This window comes from Schistocerca americana, chromosome X (assembly GCF_021461395.2).
Source record: "Schistocerca americana isolate TAMUIC-IGC-003095 chromosome X, iqSchAmer2.1, whole genome shotgun sequence".
Lineage (NCBI taxonomy): Eukaryota > Metazoa > Arthropoda > Insecta > Orthoptera > Acrididae > Schistocerca > Schistocerca americana.
The window spans coordinates 965,478,020-965,505,862 of NC_060130.1; the positions used below are offsets into that span (position 1 = coordinate 965,478,020).

The window sequence follows — 27,843 nt, forward strand, 5'->3', positions numbered from 1 at the left end:
AAACCTCAATTCACAGAAACACTCTGTGCAGACACTGTGGCCTCTACCATCCCCAAAACCACCACATTCAGGGACTATGGCCTCAACAGTAACAACAATAGAATCCACTGAAGCTGATTCAACTGTACCCAAATCAATATTATTACTGTTGTCATTTACACACTCACTTTGAACATCACAACACGCATTCATCCTCTCAGGTTGTACATCTGATCCTGATTCATTCAATACAGAGGCCAAACCAATACTATTTTCTTCAATACTTACTGCACTACCAGGGCATTGATTCCACAAATTCTTTCTCCTCTTACCTCTTTCTCCTGCTGTGGTTATTATTATTCCTGAAACACTTTCTGGTGTTCTGCCTGTAACTATTATCCCATCTCTTGGTCCAATTTCTTGCATTTTTCTTGTCCCAAAGTGGACTTCATTTGGAACAATTACTAGTTTTTTGAACTCCACCCCTGTTGATCTCTATTATTCTGCTCTCCTCTCCTAGTTCCATTGTCTTACATTGGCCTTGGTTCAATTCTGTTATCATTTTCCCATGAACCCCTTTGATACCTATTCTCATTGCCATACCTTCCCCTGTTTCATCCCCAACTTTCTTCCATATTCCTCTGTCTATTGTACACTATGTGATCAAAAGTATCTGGACCCCCCCCCCCCCAAAAAAAAAAAAAACATATGTTTTTCATATTAGGTGCATTGTGCTGCCACCTACTGCCAGGCACTCCATATCAGTGACCTCAGTAGTCATTGGACATCATGAGAGAGCAGAATGAGATGCCCTGCGGAACTCATGGACTTCGAACGTGGTCAGGTAATTGGGTGTCACTTGTATCATATGTCTGTACATGAGATTTCCACTCTCCTAAACATCCCTATCTCCACAGTTCTGATGTGATAGTGAAGTGGAAACGTGAAGGGACACCTACAGCACAAAAGCATACAGGCCGACCTCATCTGTTGACTGACAGAGACCGCCGACAGTTGAAGAGGGTCATAATGTGTAATAGGCAGACATCTATTCAGACCATCACACAGGAGTTCCAAACTGCATCAGGATCCATTGCAAATACTATGACATTTAGGCGGGAGGTGAGAAAACTTGGATTCCATGGTCGAGCGACTGCTCATAAGCCACATATCATGCCAATAAATGCCAAATGACACCTCCCTTGGTGTAAGGAGCATAAACATTGTGCAATAGAACAGTGGGAAAATGTGTGGAATGATGAATCATGGTACAAAATGTGGTGATCTGATTTCAGGGTGTGGGTATGGCAAATGCCTGATGAATGTCATCTGCCAGCATGTGTTGTGCCAGCAGTAAAATTCGGGGGTGGAGGTGTTACGGTGTGGTTGTGTTTTTCATGGAGGGAGCTTGCATCTCTTGTTGTTTTGCACGGCACTATCACAGCACAGACCTACAATGAGGTTGTAAGCACCTTCGTGCTTCCAGCTGTTGAAGAGCAATTTGGGGATAGCGATTGCATCCTTCAACATGATCGAGCACCTGTTCATAATTCACAGCCTGTATCATAGTTGTTACATGACAATAACTTCCCTGTAATGGACCGGTATTGCACAGAGTCCTGAGCTGCATCCTATACAACACCTTTGGTATGTTTTTTAACGCTGATTTCTTGCCAGGCCTCTCTGACTAACATCAATACCTCTCCCCAGTGCAACACTCCGTGAAGAATGGACTCCCATTCCCCAAGAAAACTTCCAACACCCGACTGAACATGTGCCTGTGAGAGTGGCAGCTGTCATCAAGGCTAAGGGTGGGCCAACACCATATTGAATTGTAGCATTACTGATGAAGGGCACCATGGACTTGTAAGTCATTTTCAGCCAGGTGTCCAGATACTTTTGATCACAAAGTGTAATTCTGCTGGCTATTTCTCCAGTTCTTGTTACTCCTATTATCATACTGTTCCCTCTTACTGCTTACATGATCATTTCCCTTGTAAATTGGTTTGCGGGACAGTGCCTGATTCATCCTTCCAATAAAACCTAGAAAATTTTCAATAGAATGGGTTGGACAATGTATCAACCCACTGAAAAGTTTCTGGCAATCTCCTCCTAAAAGTATAAATCTCAGTGGGTAGACACAATGGTCTGTCTAAATGTGCCAACTTTCTTAACTCTTCGTGGAAAAATTATTTCATGGTATATCCCCCCCCCCCCCCTCCCCACCCAGTATATTGGACCATTCAGAAAATCATTTTGCAACCTACAAATAACTTCCGGGAATTCAGCCAAGTAACACTTTCAGCGACCGCCGATATTTTGGCGGGAGAACACCCCGCCATTTTCAAGGCAAACTGCAACGGACAGGCGACATACATGCAAATTTAATACCTCGGTTCTCGGACCCAAGCAGGAAAGATAACACACACACACTGAACACTAGTGCCACCAAAGATGGCCAAAGTCAGAGCTATCGATAGTGAGACTATGAATTCGCAGGTGAGGTAGCATTGAGTCTGTCCCTCTGTTTCTTGACAAGGGAGAGAGCAAACATTGCCGAACATTGCTTGGATACTGGTCACTCCATGTTATATAATAACACCGAGATATTGACGTGAACGTCCAGCTATTGGGACAGTGTGATTCGGGAGGCAGTTGAGATTAAATTAGCGAGCAACCTTGTTAACAGGGATGGAGGTTTCTGTTTAAACTCTGTTTGGAATCCGGCTCTCTCCCTTGTCAAGAAACAGAGGGACAGACTCAATGCTACCTCACCTGCGAATTCATAGTCTCACTATCGATAGCTCTGACTTTGGCCATCTTTGGTGGCACTAGTGTTCAGTGTGTGTGTGTTATCTTTCCTGCTTGGGTCCGAGAACCGAGGTATTAAATTTGCATGTATGTCGCCTGTCCGTTGCAGTTTGCCTTGAAAATGGCGGGGTGTTCTCCCGCCGAAATATCGGCGGTCGCTGAAAGTGTTACCTGGCTGAATTCCCGGAAGTTATTTGAAAGTTGTATATGCCAGGAGAAACTCAGGTCTCACATTTTGCAACCTACTTTGCTTTGCTTGCCTCCAATGCGTATTCAAAAACAATTTTTCAAATGCTTCAACTGAAACAAACTGATCAGCCCTTTTATTTGCCCATGTTTGAGCAGAAACTTTTAACTACCTCCTCACAAATTTAAACATACATTGGTCAGACATACCAGGCATAAAACAATCTTCGCAAGCTGCAACAGAATCTACAGCATGGTATTTACTCTCACCTGAAAAAGTCTTATCACTGGGTATCTGCATACAGGCCACCACCTCTACACAATTCTATGTTAGTTAAAGTGTTGTTTACTTTGTTAATTTCAATATTGTTCTCAGCAGCCATCTGTTCCATATCTTTCCCAAATTGCCTGCTGTGCTTTCCAGTGTTCTGCCTCTTTCCCAAATGCCTGCTGTGCTTTCCAGTTTACCTATCAGCATCATCTTGGTCTCATCACAGCTGGCCACAATCTTCTTATCCACATTAACTAGAGCCTGTCTTCATTTATAGCAGCACACACCTGTCTCACTGAGTCACTCCCTCCCTTCAACTCAACCTCAACAGTGCCAATTCTGGTTAGCAGGTGCTGTTTCACTGCCCCAAATTTTCCCATCACATCCTAAAAGTTTTTGTCTCAATCAGCCATTATTTCATTTTTAATCCACTCATTCAATTTTCTAAACTTCCAATTTTTTATTGACTGAAAGTTTTAGATTTACAGTTTTGCTGTCCGAATTTCCCCTAGAGCTTTCTAGACCAGCTTAATTTTGGTTTCTAAGCTCTCCACCTGAATCAACAAAATATTAAGCATTTCTTCCTTGGTCATTTCTAGTAATTCTTGTTTTTGTGGACTCTGAGGCTCATTCCCACTCCCATTAAATCACAATTACTGGGTGACTGCTTCATCTTGTGCTCCAAGAGCAAGAGAGCTGAAATTAAAAGCAACAATTAATGTGTCTGCTGTGAAACTTTCTTGCTAGCTGTGCCTCTGCTGACACTGGTGACAGCTGCTGCTGCAGTGAGGTGTATGTAGAACTGCTGTAGACTGCTTCCCACCAAGTGCTAGCTGAGCTGCTAAGTCACATGATGGGGTGCAGTGCTATGCTGACTCTCGGTTATTGAAGCTGTGATCCCCAGTGGAGTGACAGGTGTAGCTCATACTCAGGCTGCTGTTGCTGCTGCTGCGGTGTTCCTCATAGATCATAGTACTGTTTTCACTAGCAACCCTACTCTGCTTTCTGGATCCCAGCATGAACAGTCCCAGATGAGCCCCCATATGTGATTGTAATGCACTGTCCACTAATTCCTATATGCACTAGCTAACTTGAAAATGTAAACGTAAAATTGAAATACTTACCTCAACAAATGTTACTTGAAATTCAATGTCCAATGGATCATTGAAACACCTTTGAGGCCCTAGCACTACTATGCAAATTATCTATTTATTAAAGTTTTAGTTATTAGCACACATTAATGGGTCACAGTGAAAGGATGGATTTTTCTAAAGTCTGCCTGCATTAACTTCTAGGGACCAACCATTCACTCATTGCATTTGCCCAAATTATTCAATGGAAAATTACAATTACCAGTCAGAAATGCAGGAAGGGATTTGTGTAATGAAGTTTAAAACTCACAGGGGTCTGAGTTGCATGAATTTGTTAGAATTATTTTCCTTATGATCTGCAGCAACAAGTTTAATCAACTTCCAAGGGTGAATGTTTATCCTATGTGAGAATGTAAATAACTAGGCAGTATCTCAACTAGGTCCTCACTCACTCCAAATCCTCAAAAAATTTTAAGTCCAGTATGCTTCAGATTAAAGTTAAAGACTTCAGATACTAACTAGCAAAAACCACAAGTCCAAATATCCAAATATATACACTAGATCAGTAGTAAAATTTCAGAGTTCAGAATTGTCCCTGATGGAAAATACTCTTAAGTTCACAGCTTGAAAATGTTACTAAATGTTCACTGGTGACATGCATGAAAGTTACGTAAGTCCATTATGAAACAATATTTCACGGTGACACACTCAAAAATTTTCTAAGTGCCCAGTGTGAAAATATTCCTACATGTTCACTGGCAACAAGTGCAGAAGATTCCCAACGTGGCACTTAGAAAAATCGCAGTACTTTCACAAAGTGACTGACTCACCACCCATCCAACTCACACAGAGACATACATACATACATACATACATTATTCCATGTTCCATAGATCATGAATACTACTTCATATCTAAGACAGCTTACAAATACTGCCCAAACTTGCCAGGCTGAGCCAGGGTGGCAGCTGGGTATTTATATTCTAGAAAATGAGTCAAATTAAATATTTTTGCTTGCTGATCATGTCAAAATATAAATTTATTGTTATATACAAGTATTATTTATGAACTCACTTCCAAATTTTAACAGCTTTTCAGTGCTGAAGTTAGATTTTTAGTACATAAACTGGTTTTTCACATAAATCACACTTTCAACATGAAAAACATTTGTTTTAGTGATATTATTGTTAATAAATATAAACAATTAATTGTGAATCTATCTCTAATTTCCTAACTATAGTTATTCTTGAACGCTGCTGCTACTTTTATGATATAAATTAATCTTATGGCTAAATTTGCCAACTTTTTTGATGGAATGTACATTCAAGCCTATAGCTGAAAAATATTAATGTTTATCACAATTTTGGTTTAATTCTCTGATAGATCTCCATGGGCTCTACCCATTGACACTCTGTTTATGAAATTTGGTGTAGTTTTCACTGAGTTACAATTTTTTAAAATTCTTACGGTTTACAAGCTGTTTAACATAGAATAGATTAAAAACTATTCATTGCACTGAGGGGACACTTATATCCTTCTGCTTGCTATGATTTTCCCTTTGTTTTTGTTGTAGTGGCTTTCCAGTATCTTACTGGGTCCACATTTTATTAGAACATATCTGATTATCAGTCTTTAACAAGTTCTTTTAGTCTGTCCTGGCATGCATCAGTGCAAGAGGACATGCTACTGCATATTAGAGGTATTGGTGTGTATAGCAATCAGGACCACCACCTCTGAAGGTCTTGCTGTATGATGGTACAACATGCAATGTGTGGTTTTCATGAGCAATAAAAAGGGGCAGAAAAGATGTTTGTGTTGATCTCTATTCCAGTTTTCTGTGCAGGCTCCGGAACTTTCAGAACCAAGGTGATGAAAAACTTTTTTGATGTGTGCATTACTACATAATATTTTACTATAAAGTCAATAATTTCTTACTGACTTACATTACATCCTAGAAAATGTAATACTCCTCTTTATGTGGGTATTATTTTACAATATAAGAACTAATGGTTTATGTCATCTAACAGAATGTAAGAAATTGCGAGATGTCATAGTTACCTCTTATATGTCATGTTTCAGTGTTGCTATTGATGTTGTTGGTACCATGGGTCTGGATGCTTACTATGGAAAGACTGGTATAAAGCTGAAAACAAATTTGTACTCATCTTCTGCTGTGGAGGGTCAGTTGAAAGTCAGAGGAACTAAATTAGTAAGCCTCTCATTTAGCTTGCCAAAGCAGAAATTTGAAATCATCAAGGCCCAGTAAGTATATTTGTTTGACCCTACCTGTTCTTTGTTCTGTCCTCTCGTATTAAATGTGTGTGTGTGTGTGTGTGTGTGTGTGTGTGTGTGTGTGTGTGTGTGTGTGTGTGTGTGTGTGTGTAATTTGTACCTATGAATAATTATGTAATTTAATGAGTTCTGTGAGATAACTTAAGATACAATTTCAGTCATCAGTCTTCTGACTGGCTTGATGTGGCCCACCACAGATTCCCTCCTGTCCTAAACTCTTTTATCTCAGAGTGGCATTAGTAGTCCATATCCTCTACTATTTATATATGTTTTCCAATCTCTGTCTTCCTCTACTCTTTTTACCCTCCGCAGCTCTCTCTTGTACCATGGGAATTATTCCCTGATGTCTTATCACATGTCCTATTATCCTGTCCACTCATTTTGTAAGCGTTTTGCATGCATTCCTTTCTTCCCTGATTCTGTGGGTAATGTCCTCACTCCTTACCTTTTCAGTGGGCCTCACTGATATTAATTAGTGAATGGAAGGTAGCACATGTGATACATCTTAGTTAACAATAATGTTTTACTAAAACTACTATGCTTCTTAACTATTTGTTTCAAATTATGATTACTAGCCCAAGAAAAAATTAATAGCCTTTTATAATACAGAAACATGATGGCAAATTGATCTGTCTAGTCAGTCACCACAGTTCATGCTTTGAGACTCATTTGTTAATTTTTAAATGCTGTGATAGCACATAGAGCAACAAGATAAGTATTTTTGTAGCAACTGATGACATGTATAGTCATGATATAAGTTGTGTACACTATACTGAGGAAGCCTGTATGTTCCTCAGCAAAGTGAAAAATATGGTTATGCACTTTACAATGAAAGTTACTAACAACCAGCTTCTCAACATACCTATATCTGTAAGTATATTCCACAAGCCATCATATGATATGTGGCAGAGAGTCCTTCTGGTACTACTGTAATTTCCCCATGTTCCTGCTCCATGCTCAGCTAGAAGAATGACAGTTGGGAGCTTGCAGTTACCTAAATTTTGTGAGACATATGCTGGAAGAAGAAATATGTTACCTGACTCTTCATGAAATGTGCACTCTTAGAGTTTTAACTGTAAATGTAAAAAGAGGCTGTTATTAATGTCCAGTAGCTCAGACAGAAAGAGGACTGGTTGTGGACATTTGGTATAGAACTGAGTGGAGGGCCTGAATCAGAGACGTAAATGGTTCTCTGACCATGAAGGTGGCAGAATCCTCGATTCGTGCCATAGAGTGATGGGGTTTTGGGTTCCACTTAATAGTTCAGGTGTCCACTATACGTACGAGGTGGCTACACAGCTAGCAGGGACTGTTCGGGATGGCCCAGGTGGCATTTTAGGTCAGAGGGTCTCGGGGAAAGTGCACAAAGGGCTTCAGTTTCAAAGGGTGCAGGAAGAATACAGACAGAGGGTAGACATAGCAACAATCAATATTGTAGTTGCAAACTGTAGTAACAGTGTTGGGAAAGATCCAGAGCTCCAAGTGCTAATAGGGAGCACTGAAGCTCAAATTGTTATAGATACTGAAAGCTGGCCAAAGCTGAAGATAAGTTCAGCCAAAATTTTTACAAAGGACCTAGTGGTGTTCAAAAAGGATAGATTAAATACAATTGTTGTTGGTGTCTTTGTTGCTGTTAGAAGTAATTTACCTCATAGTGAAATGGAAGTAGATATTTCTTGTGAGCTAGTATGGTTAAAGGTGACACATGACAACTGGAATAAGTTAATAATTGGCTCCTTTTATCAACCCCCCCCCCCCCTTCCCCTCACTCACATGATTCATATATCCAGATTCATGCAAAAAATGAAAATTTGTCCCAAGGCCGGAATTCAATACCGTAATTACTCGAATCTAAGCCACACTCGAATCTAAGCCACACCTGAAAAATGAGACTCGAAATCAAGAAAAAAAAATTCCCGAATCTAAGCCGCACCTGAAATTTGAGGCTCAAAATTCAAGGAGAGAGAAAAGTTTTAGACCGCACCTCCAAATCGAAACAAAGTTGGTCCATTGTAATATGAGACACAATTTAGGTCAAATGAATGACAATACAGCTACAGTAGTTTGGTTCGAGTTGTAAGCTTAGCAGTTAAGCTTTACCAGGTAGGCATTTCTATGCGTCAGGTGCTCCACCGATATTTATACGGCTACCCTTTCTTTTTCACGTGCTTCGTCTGGTTTGAAGTGATAGCTTATATTTCTTTGATCTGATAAGTGCCATTCTCTTTGTTATAGGTTTTTACATCACTCTAAGCTGAAAATGCATTATTGTATGGTGTCATGCATTGTTTGTCGCTGCATGACTTGCTTTTGTGTGTGCTACCGCCACTTACAATTAAAAGAAAAGAGAGGAATCATCTCATTAGCGAAACAATGGCAAGAGACTGCTATTTGTTGTTACTTACACTGCTGCTTTCTTTGATAATGATAAACAAGAACCAAATAATAGACTGCGTATTATAGAAGATGTTCTAAACGAGAGTTTATCGAAAATTTTTCTCCGTTTGAAAATCTTTAGTACATTACATTCTGCACAGAAATTAGAGTCATCCTAGATTTGAAAATCTAGTCAGTTGCCGTGCTTCATTTCTGGCTGTATCACTATTCGGCATAAGAATAATATGAATATAAACATGACATGATATGTATATTCTTCCGTGTTTGCTGTTGTCTCACTCTTAGTTTCGTAGTTTATTAGGCAGACAGAATTTAAATGAGATAGCAGCAAACACGAAAGAATACATGACAAAATGTTTACATTTGTATTATTCTTGTGGTGAAGAGAATACTGCATGTGATTCACAATTCATAAAAGTTCCTATTAGCAACCATCTCTTGTCACAGGTACGAAAAAATTCAGAATGTAGAGTTAGCCATATTGACAGACAAACATCCCAAACAGTCTTGCAGTCGGATTTTCATAGTACATTGAAAGGCTGCTACATTCGAAGATGAACAATACAGAATTTGTATTTACTTCATTGGATAATGTATGAAAAGCAGTGGTCAAAACTCGGGGTGGAGAAAAAACCTCGTCTTCCACATTTTTTAAAATTTATTTACTGACGCAGAGGTTATGGTGCCAGTATTTATCTTTGTGCCTGCAAAGCATGCCTGTGTAGCGCTACAAATATTCGACGGCAGATGTTAGTTGTGGTGACACCTACCAACATTTTTAAGAACTTATGCTTACTTTGCACTTGATTCTAAGCCGCAGGTAGTTTTTTGGATTACAAAAACAGGAAAAAAGGTGCAGCTTAGATTCGAGTAAATATGGTACCCATTCTCCTACTCACTAGACAGATGTGCTAACCACTATGCCACCCTGGCATGGTGGCTTTGCACAACTGCATGTACTACCCTAGCATGTTTCCCTCCACAGTCCAAATACCCCTTCACACCTCAGCCCTCTTGGCATTCCCCCTAAACATGAACAGTGTTGCAGAGGCTTTCCAACTGTATTGGAACAGCAGCTGAGCATCTAATGAAACATCTATGGTGTATACATGCAGATTGAAGTGACAAATCAAAATTTGTATCAAGGCCATGATTTGAACCTGGGTCTCTTGTTCACAAAGCAGATATGCCAGCCACTATGCCATCCTGGCACAGTGGCTTTGCACAACTGCATAGCCTATCCTAGCATGCCTCAATTCAAGTGAGGTGGGAGAGGAGAAGTGCTAGGGTAATCCATGCAGTTGTGCGAAGCCACTGTGCTTTGGTGGCATAGTGGTTAGTGCATCTGCCTATTAAGCAGGAAACCCGGGTTTGAATCTCAGCCTTGGTATAAATTTTCATTTCTCATTTCAGTCTGCATATTTACGTAATATATGTTTGGGGCTTGAAATGGTCTGTGGAACCATGTAGTTTAATTTGATTAAAGCACCTATGCCTGGGTTTTAGGGAGGAACCCCATTTTGTTTGATGCTGTAGTGCTATTCCAATGCAGTTGGAGAGCCCCTGCAATGCTGTTCGAGTTTAAGGGGAACTCCAAGTGGGCAGGGGCATGAATGATAATTTGGGTTGAGGTGGGAGACATGCTAGGGTAGTTCTGCATTCGTGGAAAGACACTGTGCCATGGTGGCATAGTGGTTAGCACATCTGCCTATTGAGCAGGAGACCCAGGTGTGAATCGCAGCCTTGGTACAAATTTTCATTTGTCACTTCAGTCTGTGTATATAAATCATAGATGCTTGAGACTTGAAAGAGTCTCTGGAATCATATAGTTTAATATGTTTCAGTTGCTGAACATTTCAAAGAAAACTTGAGTCTCATCACAAACAGGTACCCCACTCCTACAGTCTTCAATCTACTCTCACCGTGTTGGCGAAAATACATATTCAAAGCCAGTAGTAGGCATAAAACATTGTCAGAAACTGTAAAACTGCAATAAATGCTTTCTACAAAAATTGTTTTGAGCAATTTTTCAGGAGCCCACTCAAACTGTACTTGGTTGTCAAGACATGTCTGATCTCGTACTAACAAAGAGTCTTGAGCAAATAGGAAGCATCAAGGTGGATACAAGGATTAGTGACCTCAAGGTCATTGTAGTGAGATTGCCTACTGCAACATCCAAACCTATCAAAATTAAATGCAAAATATATCTATTTAAAAAAGCACACAAAAATTTGTTTGGCACCTTCCTAAGAGTCAGCCTCCAATTGTTCCCAACTAACTAAATAAGTGTAGACTAGATTCGGATTAAATTCACTGTAGAAAAAGTATCTGAGGCAACTGAGAGATTTATACTGAATAAATTAATAAATGATGGTACTGACCTCTGTCGTACACAAAAGAGATCATAACAGTGTAGCAGAAGCAGTGAAAAAAGCATACCGAGTTTGAAAGAACACAAAATCTCTGAAATTGGCAATGTTTTACTGAAGCTCAATACTCAGTGCAGACTTCAATGTGAGGTGCTTTTAATAGCTTCCACAGTGAAACTCTGCCTTAAAATCTGACAAGAAATCCAAAGAAATTCTGGGCATCCATAAAGTACACCAGTGGCATGACACAATCAGTGTATTCACTGTGTGATAGTGATGATAGTATTACTGATGATAATGTCACTAAAGCTAACGTTGGTTTATGAAATTCCTTCACCAAAAAATAAATATTGCAGAATTCGAATCAAGAACACCTGCCAGCATGAGTGACTTAGAAGTACACTCCTGGAAATTGAAATAAGAACACCGTGAATTCATTGTCCCAGGAAGGGGAAACTTTATTGACACGTTCCTGGGGTCAGATGCATCACATGATCACACTGACAGAACCACAGGCACATAGACACAGGCAACAGAGCATGCACAATGTCGGCACTAGTACAGTGTATATCCACCTTTCGCAGCAATGCAGGCTGCTATTCTCCCATGGAGACAATCGTAGAGATGCTGGATGTAGTCCTGTGGAACGGCTTGCCATGCCATTTCCACCTGGCGCCTCAGTTGGACCAGCGTTCGTGCTGGACATGCAGACCGCGTGAGACGACGCTTCATCCAGTCCCCAACATGCTCAATGGGGGACAGATCCGGAGATCTTGCTGGCCGGGGTAGTTGACTTGCACCTTCTAGAGCATGTTGAGTGGCACGGGATACATGTGGACGTGCACTGTCCTGTTAGAACAGCAAGTTCCCTTGCCGGTCTAGGAATGGTAGAACGATGGGTTCGATGACGGTTTGGATGTACCGTGCACTATTCAGTGTCCCCTCGACGATCACCAGTGGTGTACGGCCAGTGTAGGAGATCGCTCCCCACACCATGATGCCGGGTGTTGGCCCTGTGTGCCTCGGTCGTATGCAGTCCTGATTGTGGCGCTCACCTGCACTGCGCCAAACACGCATACGACCATCATTGGCACCAAGGCAGAAGCGACTCTCATCGCTGAAGACGACACGTCTCCATTCGTCCCTCCATTCACGCCTGTCGCGACACCACTGGAGGCGGGCTGCACGATGTTGGGTCATGAGCGGAAGACGGCCTAACGGTGTGCGGGACCGTAGCCCAGCTTCATGGAGACGGTTGCGAATGGTCCTCGCCGATACCCCAGGAGCAACAGTGTCCCTAATTTGCTGGGAAGTGGCGGTGCGGTCCCCTACAGCACTGCGTAGGATCCTACGGTCTTGGCGTGCATCCGTGCGTCGCTGCGGTCCGGTCCCAGGTCGACGGGCACGTGCACCTTCCGCCGACCACTGGCGACAAGATCGATGTACTGTGGAGACCTCACGCCCCACATGTTGAGCAATTCGGTGGTACGTCCACCCGACCTCCCGCATGCCCACTATACGCCCTCGCTCAAAGTCCGTCAACTGCACATACGGTTCACGTCCACGCTGTCGCGGCATGCTACCAGTGTTAAAGACTGCGATGGAGCTCCATATGCCACGGCAAACTGGCTGACACTGACGGCGGCGGTGCACAAATGCTGCGCAGCTAGCACCATTCGACGGCCAACACCGCGGTTCCTGGTGTGTCCATTGTGCTGTGCGTGTGATCATTGCTTGTACAGCCCTCTCGCAGTGTCCGGAGCAAGTATGGTGGGTCTGACACACCGGTGTCAATGTGTTCTTTTTTCCATTTCCAGGTGTGTAGATATCCTCAGTGTAACGAAGCACCTTAAATCACTTAACAAGACAAATCTTTAAGTGCAGATAGCGTACTACTTAGGTCCATTTCAGAGTATGCTGGTATAGTAGTCCCATACATAGTAATTATATACAACCACTCGTTCAACACAAGATCCATACCAAAAGACTGGAAAGTTGCTCAGGTCATACCAATACTATAAAAAATAGGAAGTAAAAGAAATCTGATGAATTACTGACCTGTATCACTGATGTCAATTTGCAGAATGATTATAGAACGTATACTGTGTATGAACATTATGAGTTACCTTGAAGAAAACTGTCTATTGAAACTTAGTCAGAACAGATTCAGAAAATATTGTACTTGTGAAACACAGCTAGCTGTTCATTCACACAAAGCAGTGTGTGCTATCAACGGGAGATCTCCAATTGATTCCATATTTTTAGATTTCCAGAAGGCTTTTGACCCTGTACTTCACAAGAGACTTCTAATCAAACTGCATGCCTATGGAGTGTCACTTCAGTTGTGTGACTGGATTCATGATTACCTGTCAGGAAGGTCAGAGTACATTGTAATGAACAGAAAATCATTGATAAAAGCAGAAGTGATAATCAGCATTCCCCAAGGAAGTGTTATAGGCCCTCTGCTGTTCCCAATACATATAATAGGAGACAATCTGTGTAGCCCTCTTGTTTGCAGATGATACTGTCATTTGCCATGTAAGAAAGTCATTAGAAAGTCAAAACCAATAGCAAAATGACTTAGACATGATGTCTGTATGGTGCGAAAAGTTGCAATTGTCTCTCAGTAAGAAAAAATGTGAGGTCATCCATACGAGTACAAAAAGAAATCCATTACATTTCGGTTACATGATAAATCACACAATTTATATGCTGTCAGTTTGACTATATATCCTTGAACCACAGTTACACACAACTTAAATTGCAATGATAACATAGATGATATTGTGGGGAAGGCAAACCAAAGACTACATTTTATTGGGAGAATGCTTAGAAGGTGCATCAGGTCTACTAAAGAGACTGCCTACACTACACTTGCTCATCCTCTTTGAGAGTATTGCTGTGCTGTATGGGATCCTTATGATATCGATTTGATGAAGGACACTGAAAAAGTTCAACAGAGGGAGATCATTTTGTACTACCACAAAATAGGGGAGAGGGTGTAACATATGATAAGCAAGTTGGGTTGGTAATCATTAAATCAAAGGGCTTTTCTCATTGCAGTGAGATCTTTTCATGAAATTTCCCCCACCAACTTTCTCCTCTGAATGTTAAAAATATTCTGTTGTTGCCGACCTACATAGAGAGAAATGATCATCATAATAAAATAAGAGAACTAGGAGATCATACAAAAAGAATTGAGTGTTCATTTTTCCCATGCACTGTTAGAGAGTGGAATGGCAGGGAAGTATTCTGAAGGTGGTCCGGAGAACCCTCTGCCAGACACTTAAGTGTGAATTGCAGAGTAGTTACGTAGATGTAAATGTAGATGAAGAAACAAGACATTTCTTTTATAATGTTACTGGATTAGTTATAAAGTAGTCCTGCTAATAAAAGAAAAAATCTCACCTTATTACAGTAAGCTAATCACAGATAACATTCACAAAACTGCTGATAATATAGCTAAGTAAGAGTACTGTAATCTGTGATCAATGGCTGTCAGTAATGAATGTTTTATAAAGTTTTTACAAAAAATAGAAAAAAAACATATTTTTACTTGTAGGAAGTCTATATTTTAGCACGGGTATATTTGTCCTTATATCTTTACTTCTAGAGATAAAACTCAGACAACTTAAATTTCAAACAGAATAGTGTCAGCCTTTTTTTGATGTCAGATCATGCATAACACAACTATATGTTTTTGTTTGTACTGTTACATGGAACTTTAAGCCAAATTCATTTTGTGTTAGTATTATTTATTATCCCTAAATGTTCTTGTGAAACAAATATACAGAACAGTACAATCCTGTCCCATAATTTTATGCTGAGTTATGTTTCATTTGTTGGCTCCTTGTAAGTGGTGCATAATACCATAACAAGGGCATTTTTCGTATATGATATTTATCTATCCATCAAAAATATTTTTTCTTTGACTTCGATTTGAACCACCAATATTATATTTATCAAATAACTGTGCATCCATCTTTGACAATAACTCACAAAAATTCAGTGCCATTAAAATCCAAGATTCATTCATTTAGTGATTTTGTCTGCATGTAGGTCTGAATTGCTGGTGATGAAACATGGTGCAGAGGAGCAGCAGGGTGGAATTGAGGAAGACAGAATACAAGAAAAAGTCTGCACTTGGCCTTCTGTAGATGAGACACTAGGTTTAATGGTTTGTGCTGATTATCAGTTTCCCAATACAAGCTTCAGAACTGATGTAGCTGCATTTATATTGAACGGCCCAACAAAGTTTCAAATTTTTCTAAAAAAAGCAGATCCAACTGCAAAGAAATATCTAATGGAGTATAAATGGGATTCTAGTGAAGTAAGTGCCTTTTTATATTTTTTATATTAACAGGGTGTGCTGAAAATTATTTATTTTATTTATCCATCCGTTGACAATAAATATTGTATGGATGTTGTCAAGCCATTTCAAAGAAATGGACACAAACAATATATACGTAAAAAAGTACAAAACAAAATAATACAATGAGGTTAATAATAATACAATGTAAGTAATATAGCCTATATACATCCCTGCTTGTTATTTTAAATGCATAGTCTGTTCTTCATAAGGCTTTAGTTTTGTCCTCCCTAAACGGCAAGTCCTTATATACACCACACTGCTTAAGTATATATTTACATCACACAACAGCTGTCCTTTAAGTATGTAATGTAATGAATGATTAGGTAATGAATGATTAGGTAGGGCCTACATATTGAGTATTTTCCATTTTGCCTTTATAAATATCATCAGAAAATATTTATTGAGCTACATAGTCATTTACACAATAAAAACATTGTTCTAATAGAAATTTTTTAAATTCTGTTTTAAATTTGTCATCATCTTCTAACTTCCTGATGTTGACTGGCAGTGCATTGTACAGTTTTGCACCGATATGGCTCACATGCCTTTGTGTATTCGTTCTTTTTGTTCGCTGAGTATGGAGTGCTGCGCTATTACGGGTATTGTAGTTATGAACGTCGGCATTTGTCTGAAAATCTGCAATGTGGGTCCTGACATACAATACACATTTGTATATGTATAATGATGGTATAGTAAGTATTCTAAGCTTTTTGAATATGGGTTTGCAGTGTGTCTGTGGATGACTGTGAGTTATTATTCGGATGGCCCTCTTCTGCAACAAAAAAATTTGTTTTAGGCACCCTGTTGTGGAACCCCAAAATATTATGCCTGTGGATTTTATGTGGAAACTCTTAAGGATTTTTAAATAAAACACATGTTATTAACATTCTGCATCTCTATTATTCATGCCTACATATTTATTTCTCAACATAATTACGCTGGTGGCAAAGATATTTCTCCCAGTGGGAGACCATTATGTTGATACCATCACTGTAGGATGTTCGACTTCATTGACAGAGCCACAATGCTACCTCTGCTTGCATCGCTTCATCATTATCAAAGTGAAGTCCTCAAAGCAGTTGTTTCAGTTTTGAAAACAAATGGAAATCAGATTTGGCCAAGTTGGAATTGTGTGGAGTATAATCGAGACAGTGATCACAAAGCATCAGATTGTTACAGATGATGCAGCATTCATGTGTTGTCTGGTACTGTCATACTGAAGGAGAGGGTGCTCCATGTGTGGACGAACTCCTCAAATTCAAAACTCAATTGCAGCATGTTGTTTGTCACACAGTGACAGAGTTAGATTCCACACTGACGTGTTACACACTAAAATTTGGAGCTCTCTAGCAGTTGAGGGCTGCAAATATGTAGAAATGAAGAATAAAGATGTAGACTGTTAAGAACATTAGTTTCATTTCAAAAGCCTTAAGAGTTTTTGCATTAGAAATTCAGGAGCATTACTTTTCATCACACCCACATACTTTTAACTCAGGATTTACAATTTTTCTTTAATGTCAAAATACTACTCTGGTATACAGAGCAAGACATGGAAACAAATCAATGCACCAGTCTAATATTTATTTTCAAAAATAATTAAGAATGATGTTTATAGGTCTGAGTTGTTGAACAAGAAAGTTAATTACAATTAGACTTTATGACTGTGCAATACACACATTTTTCATCATGATAATTTACACACTGACACAGAAAAATGGGAAACAGAAATGAGAAGGCTGCAGGTCATGCAGACTGCATCAATATAACTTGTGCTAATAACAAGTACTGGAGTCTCTGAATAGCAGTTAAAGGAGGGTGATAGAAGACTAACAATATTTCCCTCACCATGAAAATAAGAGCTGTGCACATACACCCACTGTCTCCAGAAGTGACCTGCATGGCTTCCTATTGTTTCTACAACAAGGCTGATGCTGTGTGACAAGTATGACCAATAGTGTTACAAGAAGCACATCGGTGGTGCCACTGTACTGCTTCATACTACTTGAACCATTTGGAGTATGATGGGAAATCGTGGAAGTGCTGGGATGTCAAATCTGGACATTGTGATTGTCCCCATTGATAGACACATGATATGATTGTATCCCATGATTTGATATTTGGAGCAGCATACATCATTTCTATTGATACAACAATTTTGAGAATGTCTCTAAGAGATGAAATGTCTAGATTGAGGGCTTGAGCATGTAACGTCACTTGTGCCACACCAAGCTGCAGCACATAAAATGTTAACATTGACTTAAACCTTGACCCTGGTGGTCTGTTGTACATAAGTCTGACATTATTGTCCCTTATTGTAAAGAATCAAAAACAATTGGACATCCTTCTGTCAAAATACTGTGGTGACATCTTCACAGTTTCCTTTCCTTATGGCAGAATGACAAAGACTCCCATCAAAGAAAAACCCTCTAGCTGTAGTCAGAAGAATTCCAGCCCCAGTAGACCAGGAAATAACCATGAAAACCACTCCTCAGTGACACTGTCAAATGCCAAGAATGGAACAAGGGTTCAAGGTGTTAGTGATGGAAATATAGTCAACAGTGCATTTTATTATAGAAGTATTTGGACAAGGGGTAGCTGCCACTGAATTTATTGAAGATATTGCATCTATTATGGCAGAAGTGGTGGTGGTGGTGAAAATGATGATGATGAAAAGTCTTTGTGGTTGTACAACAGTAAGGTCTTAGGACTGGCCCAAAAATGCAATGAGACACTGCAGAGGTAGATAGCAAAATTAATAAAATGAGAACTGGAAATAAAAATTTAATGGAAGTCCTGAAAACTTACACACATGCTCTCACACACAAAAACAACAAAACTCACATTTTCTGATCTAACACACAGTAAAAATGGAAACAAATTGTGGAAATGAAAGAAGCCATAAAAAAGGAATAAGAAAGAATAATATATGATGAGCCAGCCACTCTGCAGCACACTAAAATCTCCAGCCTAAACGCTTAGGTCAGAGTCCAAACACACCACCAAATTTTAAAAGTTTGACCACACCTGTCTCATTGCCAGATAAACTAGAGGGTTGATTCCTCTTAAATTCTGCCTGCTCTTCACAAGTTAAAATGCACTGAGTTAAAGTGTGGCATACACTGACATGCACACAACAGGTATCAAAAAGTTGGGGGTCTTCTTGCTGGAGCAAAAGTCCAAGTGTTAGAGGACAGTGCCTGTTTTGAAGGCAGGTCAGGGCTACCTCATCTCACCAGAACAAACATCATGAGAATCGCCACACCTGAACAGCTGACTCCACCAACTATGGCTTATTGTCCATCACTGCCAGCCACTCTTGCTCCTGCAATGTATGGTATGTGACCAACCAGTGAAATGACTGCCTTTAGGGGAACCATCCATTCTAAAATGTTGCGTTCCCTGCAATCCACCTTGGCAGCATTGTCAGCCTGTTCATTCCCCAAAATTCCAACATGTCATTGTACCCAGCTGAATGACACATTCTTCCCCCATTACTGTAGGAAACACAGTTGACCATTTATAATGTGGACTGTTTTTTCTGCTTGGTACCTATGCTGCCAGGGCTGTAGAACACTAAGGGAGTCAGAGCAGATGAGAAATTGTTTGCCCTGAAGATGCCTCATCAACTCCATTGCCACCAGGAGTGCATGGAGCACTGCAGAAAAGATAGTGTAGGAATGGGGAAAGCAAATCCTGAAGAGATGGTTGGGGAATACGACTGAACGTTGAAGGGAGCCATCTGAGTTCACAACTGTAAAACTGTGATGTCTATTTAAAATGTTAGAAATTAGAAACTGAAATGTAGAATTGACAGGACAGTCATTCTTAAAATTCATCAAGTCTAAGATAATTCTGGGCTTCTGTAGGAGCCAAGGGAGAAATCTTCTCCAGCTTTGGTGTAAAATGTTAAGACCAGCCACACCCATCTCTAAAAGGCAATCCTTCACACAAATCCCAAAGGGCCTAGTTGGTTGGTGTTGATTATGAAAGAAACTTTCCATTGTAGTCAGAGCAACTGAATGATATGAGGTTCTGTATGGTGTGGACAGTGTTTTAATAGCCTGCATTCCATGAGATGCTGCAGAAGTAGTTGGTGTTGTTGCAGATGCCATTGCTTTATTGGTTCTGATGCTCTATGACTTTTAGAATGCTTTGTTGCATAATGGAGGGGAATCACTCATATCTTCATTATGAAACAAATAACATTTTTGTGATGTTCCAAATTCTTCATCACCAATTTCTTTTATTGTCCTAAATCAGAGAAACACAGTTTTGGAATAAGCTACAGTTTTATCCAGTTTAAACTTAAACTGCAAGGTAAAAAAGATGTTTCATAGGATGTGATTAATACAATGTAAATATAATTAATACAAGGTGCCCATAAATAATATTGCACTTTCAAAACAGTGTAGAAAGAGAACCAGTATTCAGAATGATGTCAAATTTGGTCAGCATATTACTGACACGGGAAATATCATGGGGGAAAAATAATAATAATAATAATAATTTGACCAAAAGATGGCAATGTAAGCACCATAATATGCACACCACCAGACACACAGCACATTGCTGTTCCTCAGTTTCCATCTCAAATGCCCAAATTTTTGTCTCCATGAAGAATTGTGTGCTGCTGGGACAGCTCTTTTACGAGAATGATGGATGTGCACCAGTATCCCTGCATAAGTTTCGGATACTCAACGGTATGGAAAAAGGTGTTGTTCTGATGTCTGCTGAGGGTATGGGGAAATTGATTACAAAATTCAAAAACACAGGTACTTATGAATTGCAGTGTGGCAGAGGGATGAACGTAGTTGATCTGATGTCTGTCAAAGATATGTCCTCAGCATTGCAGGAGGGGTCAAGTGGTAGTGTGCAAACATGCATTGCATGGCGAATTGCCAAATGTTGGCCATGCCCATGAGCACTCTGAATAAAATCCCATGAAACATCCTGCATTGCTGTATGTACAAAATTACTCATTTGCAGGAGTTGCTTCCTGCTGAAATGCTAGCAAGGTAAATGTTTACCAGGTTGGTTGATTTGAGGGAAGGGACCAAACAGCAAGGCCATCAGTCCCAGCAGATTAGGGAAGGATGAGGAAGGAAGTCGGCCATGCCCTTTCAAAGGAACAATCCCAGTGTTAGCCTGAAGCAATTTAGGGAAATCATGGAAAACTTAAATCAGGATGGGATGCAGGTTTCAATCATTGTCCCCCTGAATGCGAGTCCAGTTTGCTAACTGCTAGAGTTTCTTGATCACCTGGAAGTGGACACTGAAGAGTCATGGAAGAAGATTCTGTTGACAGATGAAGCCTATTTCCATCTCCAAAGACATGTCAGTATACAGAATTGCTGAATGTGGGCAACAGAAAATCTGCAACACATCAACTGATACCATTTCATTCTGCAATGGTGACTGTTTGTGAGGGTTGGTGGCATTGTTTATCATAAGGCCATATTTTTTTGAGTAGATAAGTTCTCCAGGTTCTGTTACCTGTATGGTGTCTGGTAAACACTATGAGAGTCTTTTGTGTACCAGTGTCATTCCAACCATTCAACAACACGGATGTGTGGCCGAGATCATTTTTATGCAAGAAAGTGCTTCTCTGCACATTGCAGAGCCAGTGAAGCAGCTGCTGCAGAGGCATTTCAGAAATGCTAGAATTATCAGCCCTCATTTCCATACAGCCTAGCTGACCAGATTACATGATCTTAATCCATGTAAGATCTGGGTGTGGGATTGTCTGACAGATGTGTTCAGTGCTCCAATTACAAACAAGGCTGAACTGAAGGAATTCACTGCACAACACATTCTAAATGTGACACCTGACACATCCTGATCCTTTGTGGAATATGCTGTTTCTTGATTTCAACTTACGGCTGAAAACAGTGGACAGCATATTGAACCTGTCTTGCACCAATTTCACAACAATTACAGACAAATGTAATTTTGCTCTTTATGTGGTTTTTGGCCCCAAGACAATTAAAAACCAATATCATTTTGCTTTTTATGTTTTTGGTCTTGAGGATGATTAAAAACCAATTTTTCCCATCAAATGTGGTATGACTTTGCCATAGCGGTGGGCTTACCTAACCAACATTGCCACTATTGTTGACTGCCGAACTTGTGCAGTCATGCACATTGAACAATATGGATGGCATAATGTACAACTCAAACCATAGGAGTCCTATTGTGATTCATCTGTCATTTGTAGCTGAGCCCCATCTATGTTAACATGCTTACAGTGCCATCTGCTGGTAATTTTTTCCCTCATGACCTTGTCCCCGGTGTCAATAATATTCTGTTTAATTTTTCATTCTGGGCAGTGGTTCTCTTTCTACAGCATTTTGCAACTGGAATTTTAATTATGGATGTTCTGTACAATAATAGAGAATGATACATTTATTTGATGAGGTTTACACTGAGTGGTTGATTTAAAAGACAAGACCAAAAAATGACAAAGTAAGAGAACTGACACTCCAAGTGTGTGGGACAAACCAGCATGCATAATTGTTGTTGGCTCAGATGGTGAGAGTAGATTGTGTTCGTGAAGTATACGACAAATTATGTTTACATGGATTATGTATTATCTTTCTCCTGTGAGAAAAAGGTTCTTCACTTTGTTTCCTCTTCTACAAAACTTAGACAAATTCATTTCACTGACTATTTTAATTATGTGCATTATTTCATGTAGTTTTATATTTATTGGTTTTAATATACATTACTATTTTTTATGGTGTAACGTGTCTTGTGTACTTTTTAGTATACAGGATAAAGCATCCAAAATTGTTGTAAAAGTTATTTCTGTCCTCTTTGTTAACAGAATTCCACATTTGTGAGCTTCATTTTTGACACACCAGGATCTAAACTGAAGCGTGAACTTAGTTTCAAGATAAATCTAGATAAAAATAGTCAAAATGTCACTTTATTAATACATTCTGGGAACAATACATATGAGGCCTTAGGTGAGTGCTGAAATACTGCCCTTTATCATTAATTGAAAAGATATTAAATATAATTCGAAAGAAATTAATTTGAGTAGATATATTGTGCTTTGAAATTTAATATAAATAACATGCTAATAGTAGAAGGTGTGCGTAACAGTAATACTTGCCAATCGTGAGAGAATGGCTGTCCATTGAAATATCATTGAGTATAAATGGGAAAACTTTTTGAGTGCTTGATAATATTTTTAAGATTACATAGAGGGGATAGGCAAAATAATATGAACAATGGTAGTAATGGGACGGATATGTTTAATGGTCAACAAGGCAGGTAAGGCATGTGTCACGCTGGACTGTGCATGTTCAGTATGTACTAGGCATCAGTGCAGGTCATTTACGACTAGTGCACACTCTGTATTTGCATTCAGAGGCTGAGGTTGACCTGCAACAAAAGACCTAACAGAGTTCCAAAAAGGGCAAATTGTTAGGACCCGATTAGCTGGAGCATCAGTAACCAAGACAACCAACCTACTGAATGTTTCAAGAGCAACTGTTTCAACAGTCATGACAGCCTACACAAAACTTGGAAAGACATCATTGTGTAAATGTAATAGTTGGCGGAAATCAAAACTAAATGACAGAGATTATCATACACTGACATGAATTGTGTCAAAACAGTTCAAAACTAGGGGAGCTAAAGTGATTGCAGAGCTCAATAGCCATCTTCGAGACCCCTTATCTATTGACACTGCCCACCGAGAACTCTGTAAAGGAATATTCAAGGGTGGACTGTATACTGAAACCATTACTGACAACAACCAAAGCAAGGAAGCATAAAACATGGTGTCAGGAGCATAAATCCTGGATGAATGATCAATAGAAACATGTCATATGGTCCAACGAGTCGACTTTTCCTTTATTTCCAACATCAGGCCAGGTTTACGTCTGGAGAACACCAAAAGAAGCCTACAATCCTGATTTCTTGTTTCCAGTGGTTAAGCATGGAGGTGGAAGTGTGATGGTCTGGACAGCCATATGATGGTATTCTGCTGGTCGCATCATTACTGTCAAAGGCCATGTTACAGCCAATGATTATGTGAACATTTTAGGTGATCAGGTGCACCCCAGAATTCAAATGTTGTTCCCCAACAGTGATGCCATATTTCAGGACAATAATGCACACATTGACACAGACAGGACAATACAATCATGGTATGAGGAGCATGCAACTGAACTGCAGTGTCTTCCCTGGTCAGCACAGTCCCTAGACTTGAACATCATTGAACCTTTGTGGGCGGTATTGGAACACAGTCTCCAGAGCAGATTTCTGCCTCCCTTGTCACTACAGGAGTTAGAAGAGGTTCTAATCAGAGAGTAGCATAATCTGGACTATCAAACATTTATGAGAATGGTAATGTGAGTGTGATCCAAGTGATCTCAGAAATAAATCAGAACCTCCACAACAACAGTCTGCGTTGAAGTCAGCTTGCATGTGCAGGTGACACTCTGCTAATGTCTGATACCATTAAAGAGTGTGCCAAAGTGACTGAAATGCAGGCAGGAAAAACATGAAGAAACAATGAATGGAAAGGAGTAATCTGGCCCAGGAAGGTCTCTTCACATTGCTTCTGGCTACATGTCTGATTTATGTGCTCACTGTCATTAAATGTGCAGATATCTCTGTGATACTGTAGTTTGCAGGTACACGTATGATGGTGTTGGCAGACGAAAGTGCTGATCTTAATGAATTGTGTTTTTGAATACACCACATATTGCTAACAGTTACTTCCTATACCTCACTAGAAATCACTGTCTTCTATATAAATTAATTTGTCTTGTTATTTTATGTTCTTGACTTTGAATTTAATCAAACTTACAATGTGCAATAAAGTATGCTACTGTGGATTAGAACTTTCTTCCACTGAGCCCTTCATATGATGTACCATCATTTCTGTAGTTACTGACAAAGGGAATTCTGACCAACGACTATGCCAGTAATTTAGGAGACTAAATACATCTTGTGTAGACAATGCCCCAGTCTGTGTTTGTAGTTTCATTGAGGTGTTAACATGCCGGTGAATGTTGGCACCTTACCAGTGCTTCCAAATTCCTGTCTTAAATCTTAAACATGTGAAGTCAATTTTAGAGAATAAAATTTGTTCTAGTTTATGGACCTCATTCTTGATGGTTGCACAAAGTGCTGAAAGGTATAGCAGTTATCTTGAAATATTGCATGCATTGTATGAATCCATTCCATAATGAATTGCAGCTATATGGCAGGTTAATGATGTACAAATTCCACACAATTAGATTTATTTAGATTCCAGTAATTGTCTAGTGCAATTTTGTGTAGTGATCTAGTGAAGTTACAGATAGCTAGTGGAAAGGGGAATCTGTGGGAACTGTAATTGTGAAAGCATGAGTTAAATGGTCACATTTCAAGTTTTCAGTTTATTTTGTATGTTCTAAGCTGTGATATTTTGCTTCTAAGGAATGAAAGTTTAAGCTACAGGAATGTTATAATTTTCCAAACAATAAGACAAAAAAGTTGCAAAATGGAAAGCATAAGAATTATAAAAAGAACAAGGGAAATGTTAAACAGTTATTAAATGTAGCAAATGAAATAATGTTTGAGAATCGAAGCAGGTGCAGTCTACTGTCAACAAGTAATAATGAGTGGGAAAGGAATGACAAACTTCAAAAATAAATCAGTCAATTACAGTACAAGAGGGGGGGGGGGGCATTGGATAGGACAAAAAGCGGTTCTGTATAATAGATGATTCAGTGAGTAATTAGAAATTAAAACTTGAGACACTTTTCTTCCTAAGGTTCAAGCACATTATTTACAACTTGTTTTACATTCCAGGGAAGTACAAAAATACACCCAATGACAAATATCTAAATTTTGGCCTTGATGTAAATGGAAGGAAAAACTTTGATGCTGAAATAAGCTTAAAAACAAGACCAGGAAAATATGGAAATACATATGAACCTCGTTTCTTCCTGGCAATCAATGACACGAGAATCGTTGAACTGTCAGGTAACAAAATCTTTAATTACTATACTGATCACATTTCTAAAAATAGTAACAATGAAGTAAATAGGTATTGACGCATTAGTGTTGTTTTCTTTCCAGGTCGTGTACGCTGGGTTGAAAAAAGGAATATTTCACAGTGTGATGTGAGTCTGGAATTCAATACAAGAAAATTTTTCACAAAACTCTTTGGCTATGTAAAGAAGACAGATACAGTTCTTGCTACTAGTTTGAGACTGGATTACAGATTTAAAGATGAAAAACCACAAAGCATCAAAATGGAGGCCAAATTTATTTCAAAAACCATGACCAAGGCACAAGGATCAATACAATTACAATCAACTGCATACCCTCAGTTTGATTTCACTTCCTCACTTATGTTTCTTGTAAGTGTTATCAATTATTTGGTAAAGATTTATTTTACTTTATCTATTTTTGTGTGCTCAATGACTCCATGCAGTGATCAGCTTATGATGGATGTGGAGCATGTCGAGATAATGATTACATGTATATTGAATTACAACTGAATACTCAACAGGTTTACAAACATAAACTACAGTATTATGGATAAATGAATAAATAATTATCTTCATTCTTCAGTGTCGACATGTTCAGAACAGTTTGAGAGGCACAGTTGTTATCATGCTACTGGGCAAACAGTTCAGCAACATGTACGTAATAAAAAACATATTAACACTGTACAGAGACTGAGTTAAAATAATCTGATCTACATAAAACACTTTTATTAACATTAAGGACTTCTCATCCCCAAATTCCTCAGCAGATTAGAACAGGGTATTCAAGAACAGTTGGCAATGTTTTGTTTTGAAAAAATAAATAAATAAATAAATAAATAAATAAAAAACGTGATACCTGAAGTTTTTAAGCTCAGTGGAGAGAAAGCTGAAAATTTTTCACTGGCCTGCTAAGCATCTTTCTGCATCTAGAACAGATTTTTGATTGGTAGTGTATGTAATTACTATTTATAGTGTCATGCATATGTCTTTATAATAAAACATGTAAGAACCAGGCTTAAGTATTACCAGCTGGCTAAACAATTTGACAATAGATCCTTGGACTTACTCTACAAATGATTCTAACCACTCTTTTTTGAGCAATGAAGATTTTTTGAGTAAATGAAAGAATTCCCTTAGAAGATTATGCTGTGTGATGTAATGGAGGACACATAGTAAAATAAACTATCTTTGTGCCCATTTAATTTCCAGTATGAGAGAGCACTTGTAATGCAGTGGCATCTGAGTGCAAACTCTCCACAGTTTGAAGTGTGTGATGTTACCAGTTTAGTTTGGATTCTAAATGAACACCCAGGAAATTCCTGCTATCAATTCTCTGTAGCTGTTGGCTGCTGTATATCACTGTGTATTCCTGTGGGTTTTGTGATTTGATTTGAATAAAATTTGTATTCTGTAGGTTGGCAGAATGAGAGTTAAACAATAAGTGTAAAGAATTATAGATGACTGTGGTTGACAGATTTTCTATTACAATGTCAGTGATGCTGCAAATGCAACAAATTTGCACTCATCACCATTCTCAGCTGGAGGCAGGTGTGTATCATAAAACAAAAACAATAAAGGACCCAGGACAAAAATCTGTGGGATTCTGTGATAATTAACAGCCCAGTCTCATGTGACAAGAACTCCTAATTTCTAAGCCATAGCTTAGACCATAAAGATAGAAAAATGATATGGAACCTTTACAAAAATGAGACAGCAGTTATCCGTGGATGGACAAAACAAGAAGAGGTGCAGACACGGAAAGGTGTCCGACAAGGTTGCGCACTATCCCCTGTTATCTTTAACGTATACAAGGAAGAGGCACTGAAAAAAGTAAGGGAAAATTCACAGACGGGTGTAGTAATTCATGGCCAATGAATAGATATGATAAGATATGCCGATGATATAGCTGTCCTGGCTGAAAGTGAAGAGGATCTTGTAGTCCTACTGAATAGAATGGATAAAGTTATGGGTGAAGAATATAATATGAGAATTAATAAAGCAAAAACAAAAGTAATGGCATGGATAAAGAAGATCAAGTGAAAGTCGAAGTTCATGTAGGCAATGAACTGCTTGAACAAGT

General features: G+C 39.1%; 1 protein-coding gene across 1 annotated transcript in view; it reads left to right on the forward strand.

Annotated features, from left to right (window-relative positions):
* LOC124555064 overlaps positions 1–27,843 on the forward strand; it is a 704,233-nt gene that overhangs the window by 167,179 nt on the left and 509,211 nt on the right. The window contains exons 17-21 of the mRNA XM_047128850.1: positions 6,418–6,600; positions 15,456–15,726; positions 22,592–22,733; positions 25,579–25,752; positions 25,849–26,132. Of these exons, the coding sequence (XP_046984806.1) occupies positions 6,418–6,600; positions 15,456–15,726; positions 22,592–22,733; positions 25,579–25,752; positions 25,849–26,132 (1,054 nt within the window). The remainder of the gene's footprint in view (positions 1–6,417; positions 6,601–15,455; positions 15,727–22,591; positions 22,734–25,578; positions 25,753–25,848; positions 26,133–27,843) is intronic.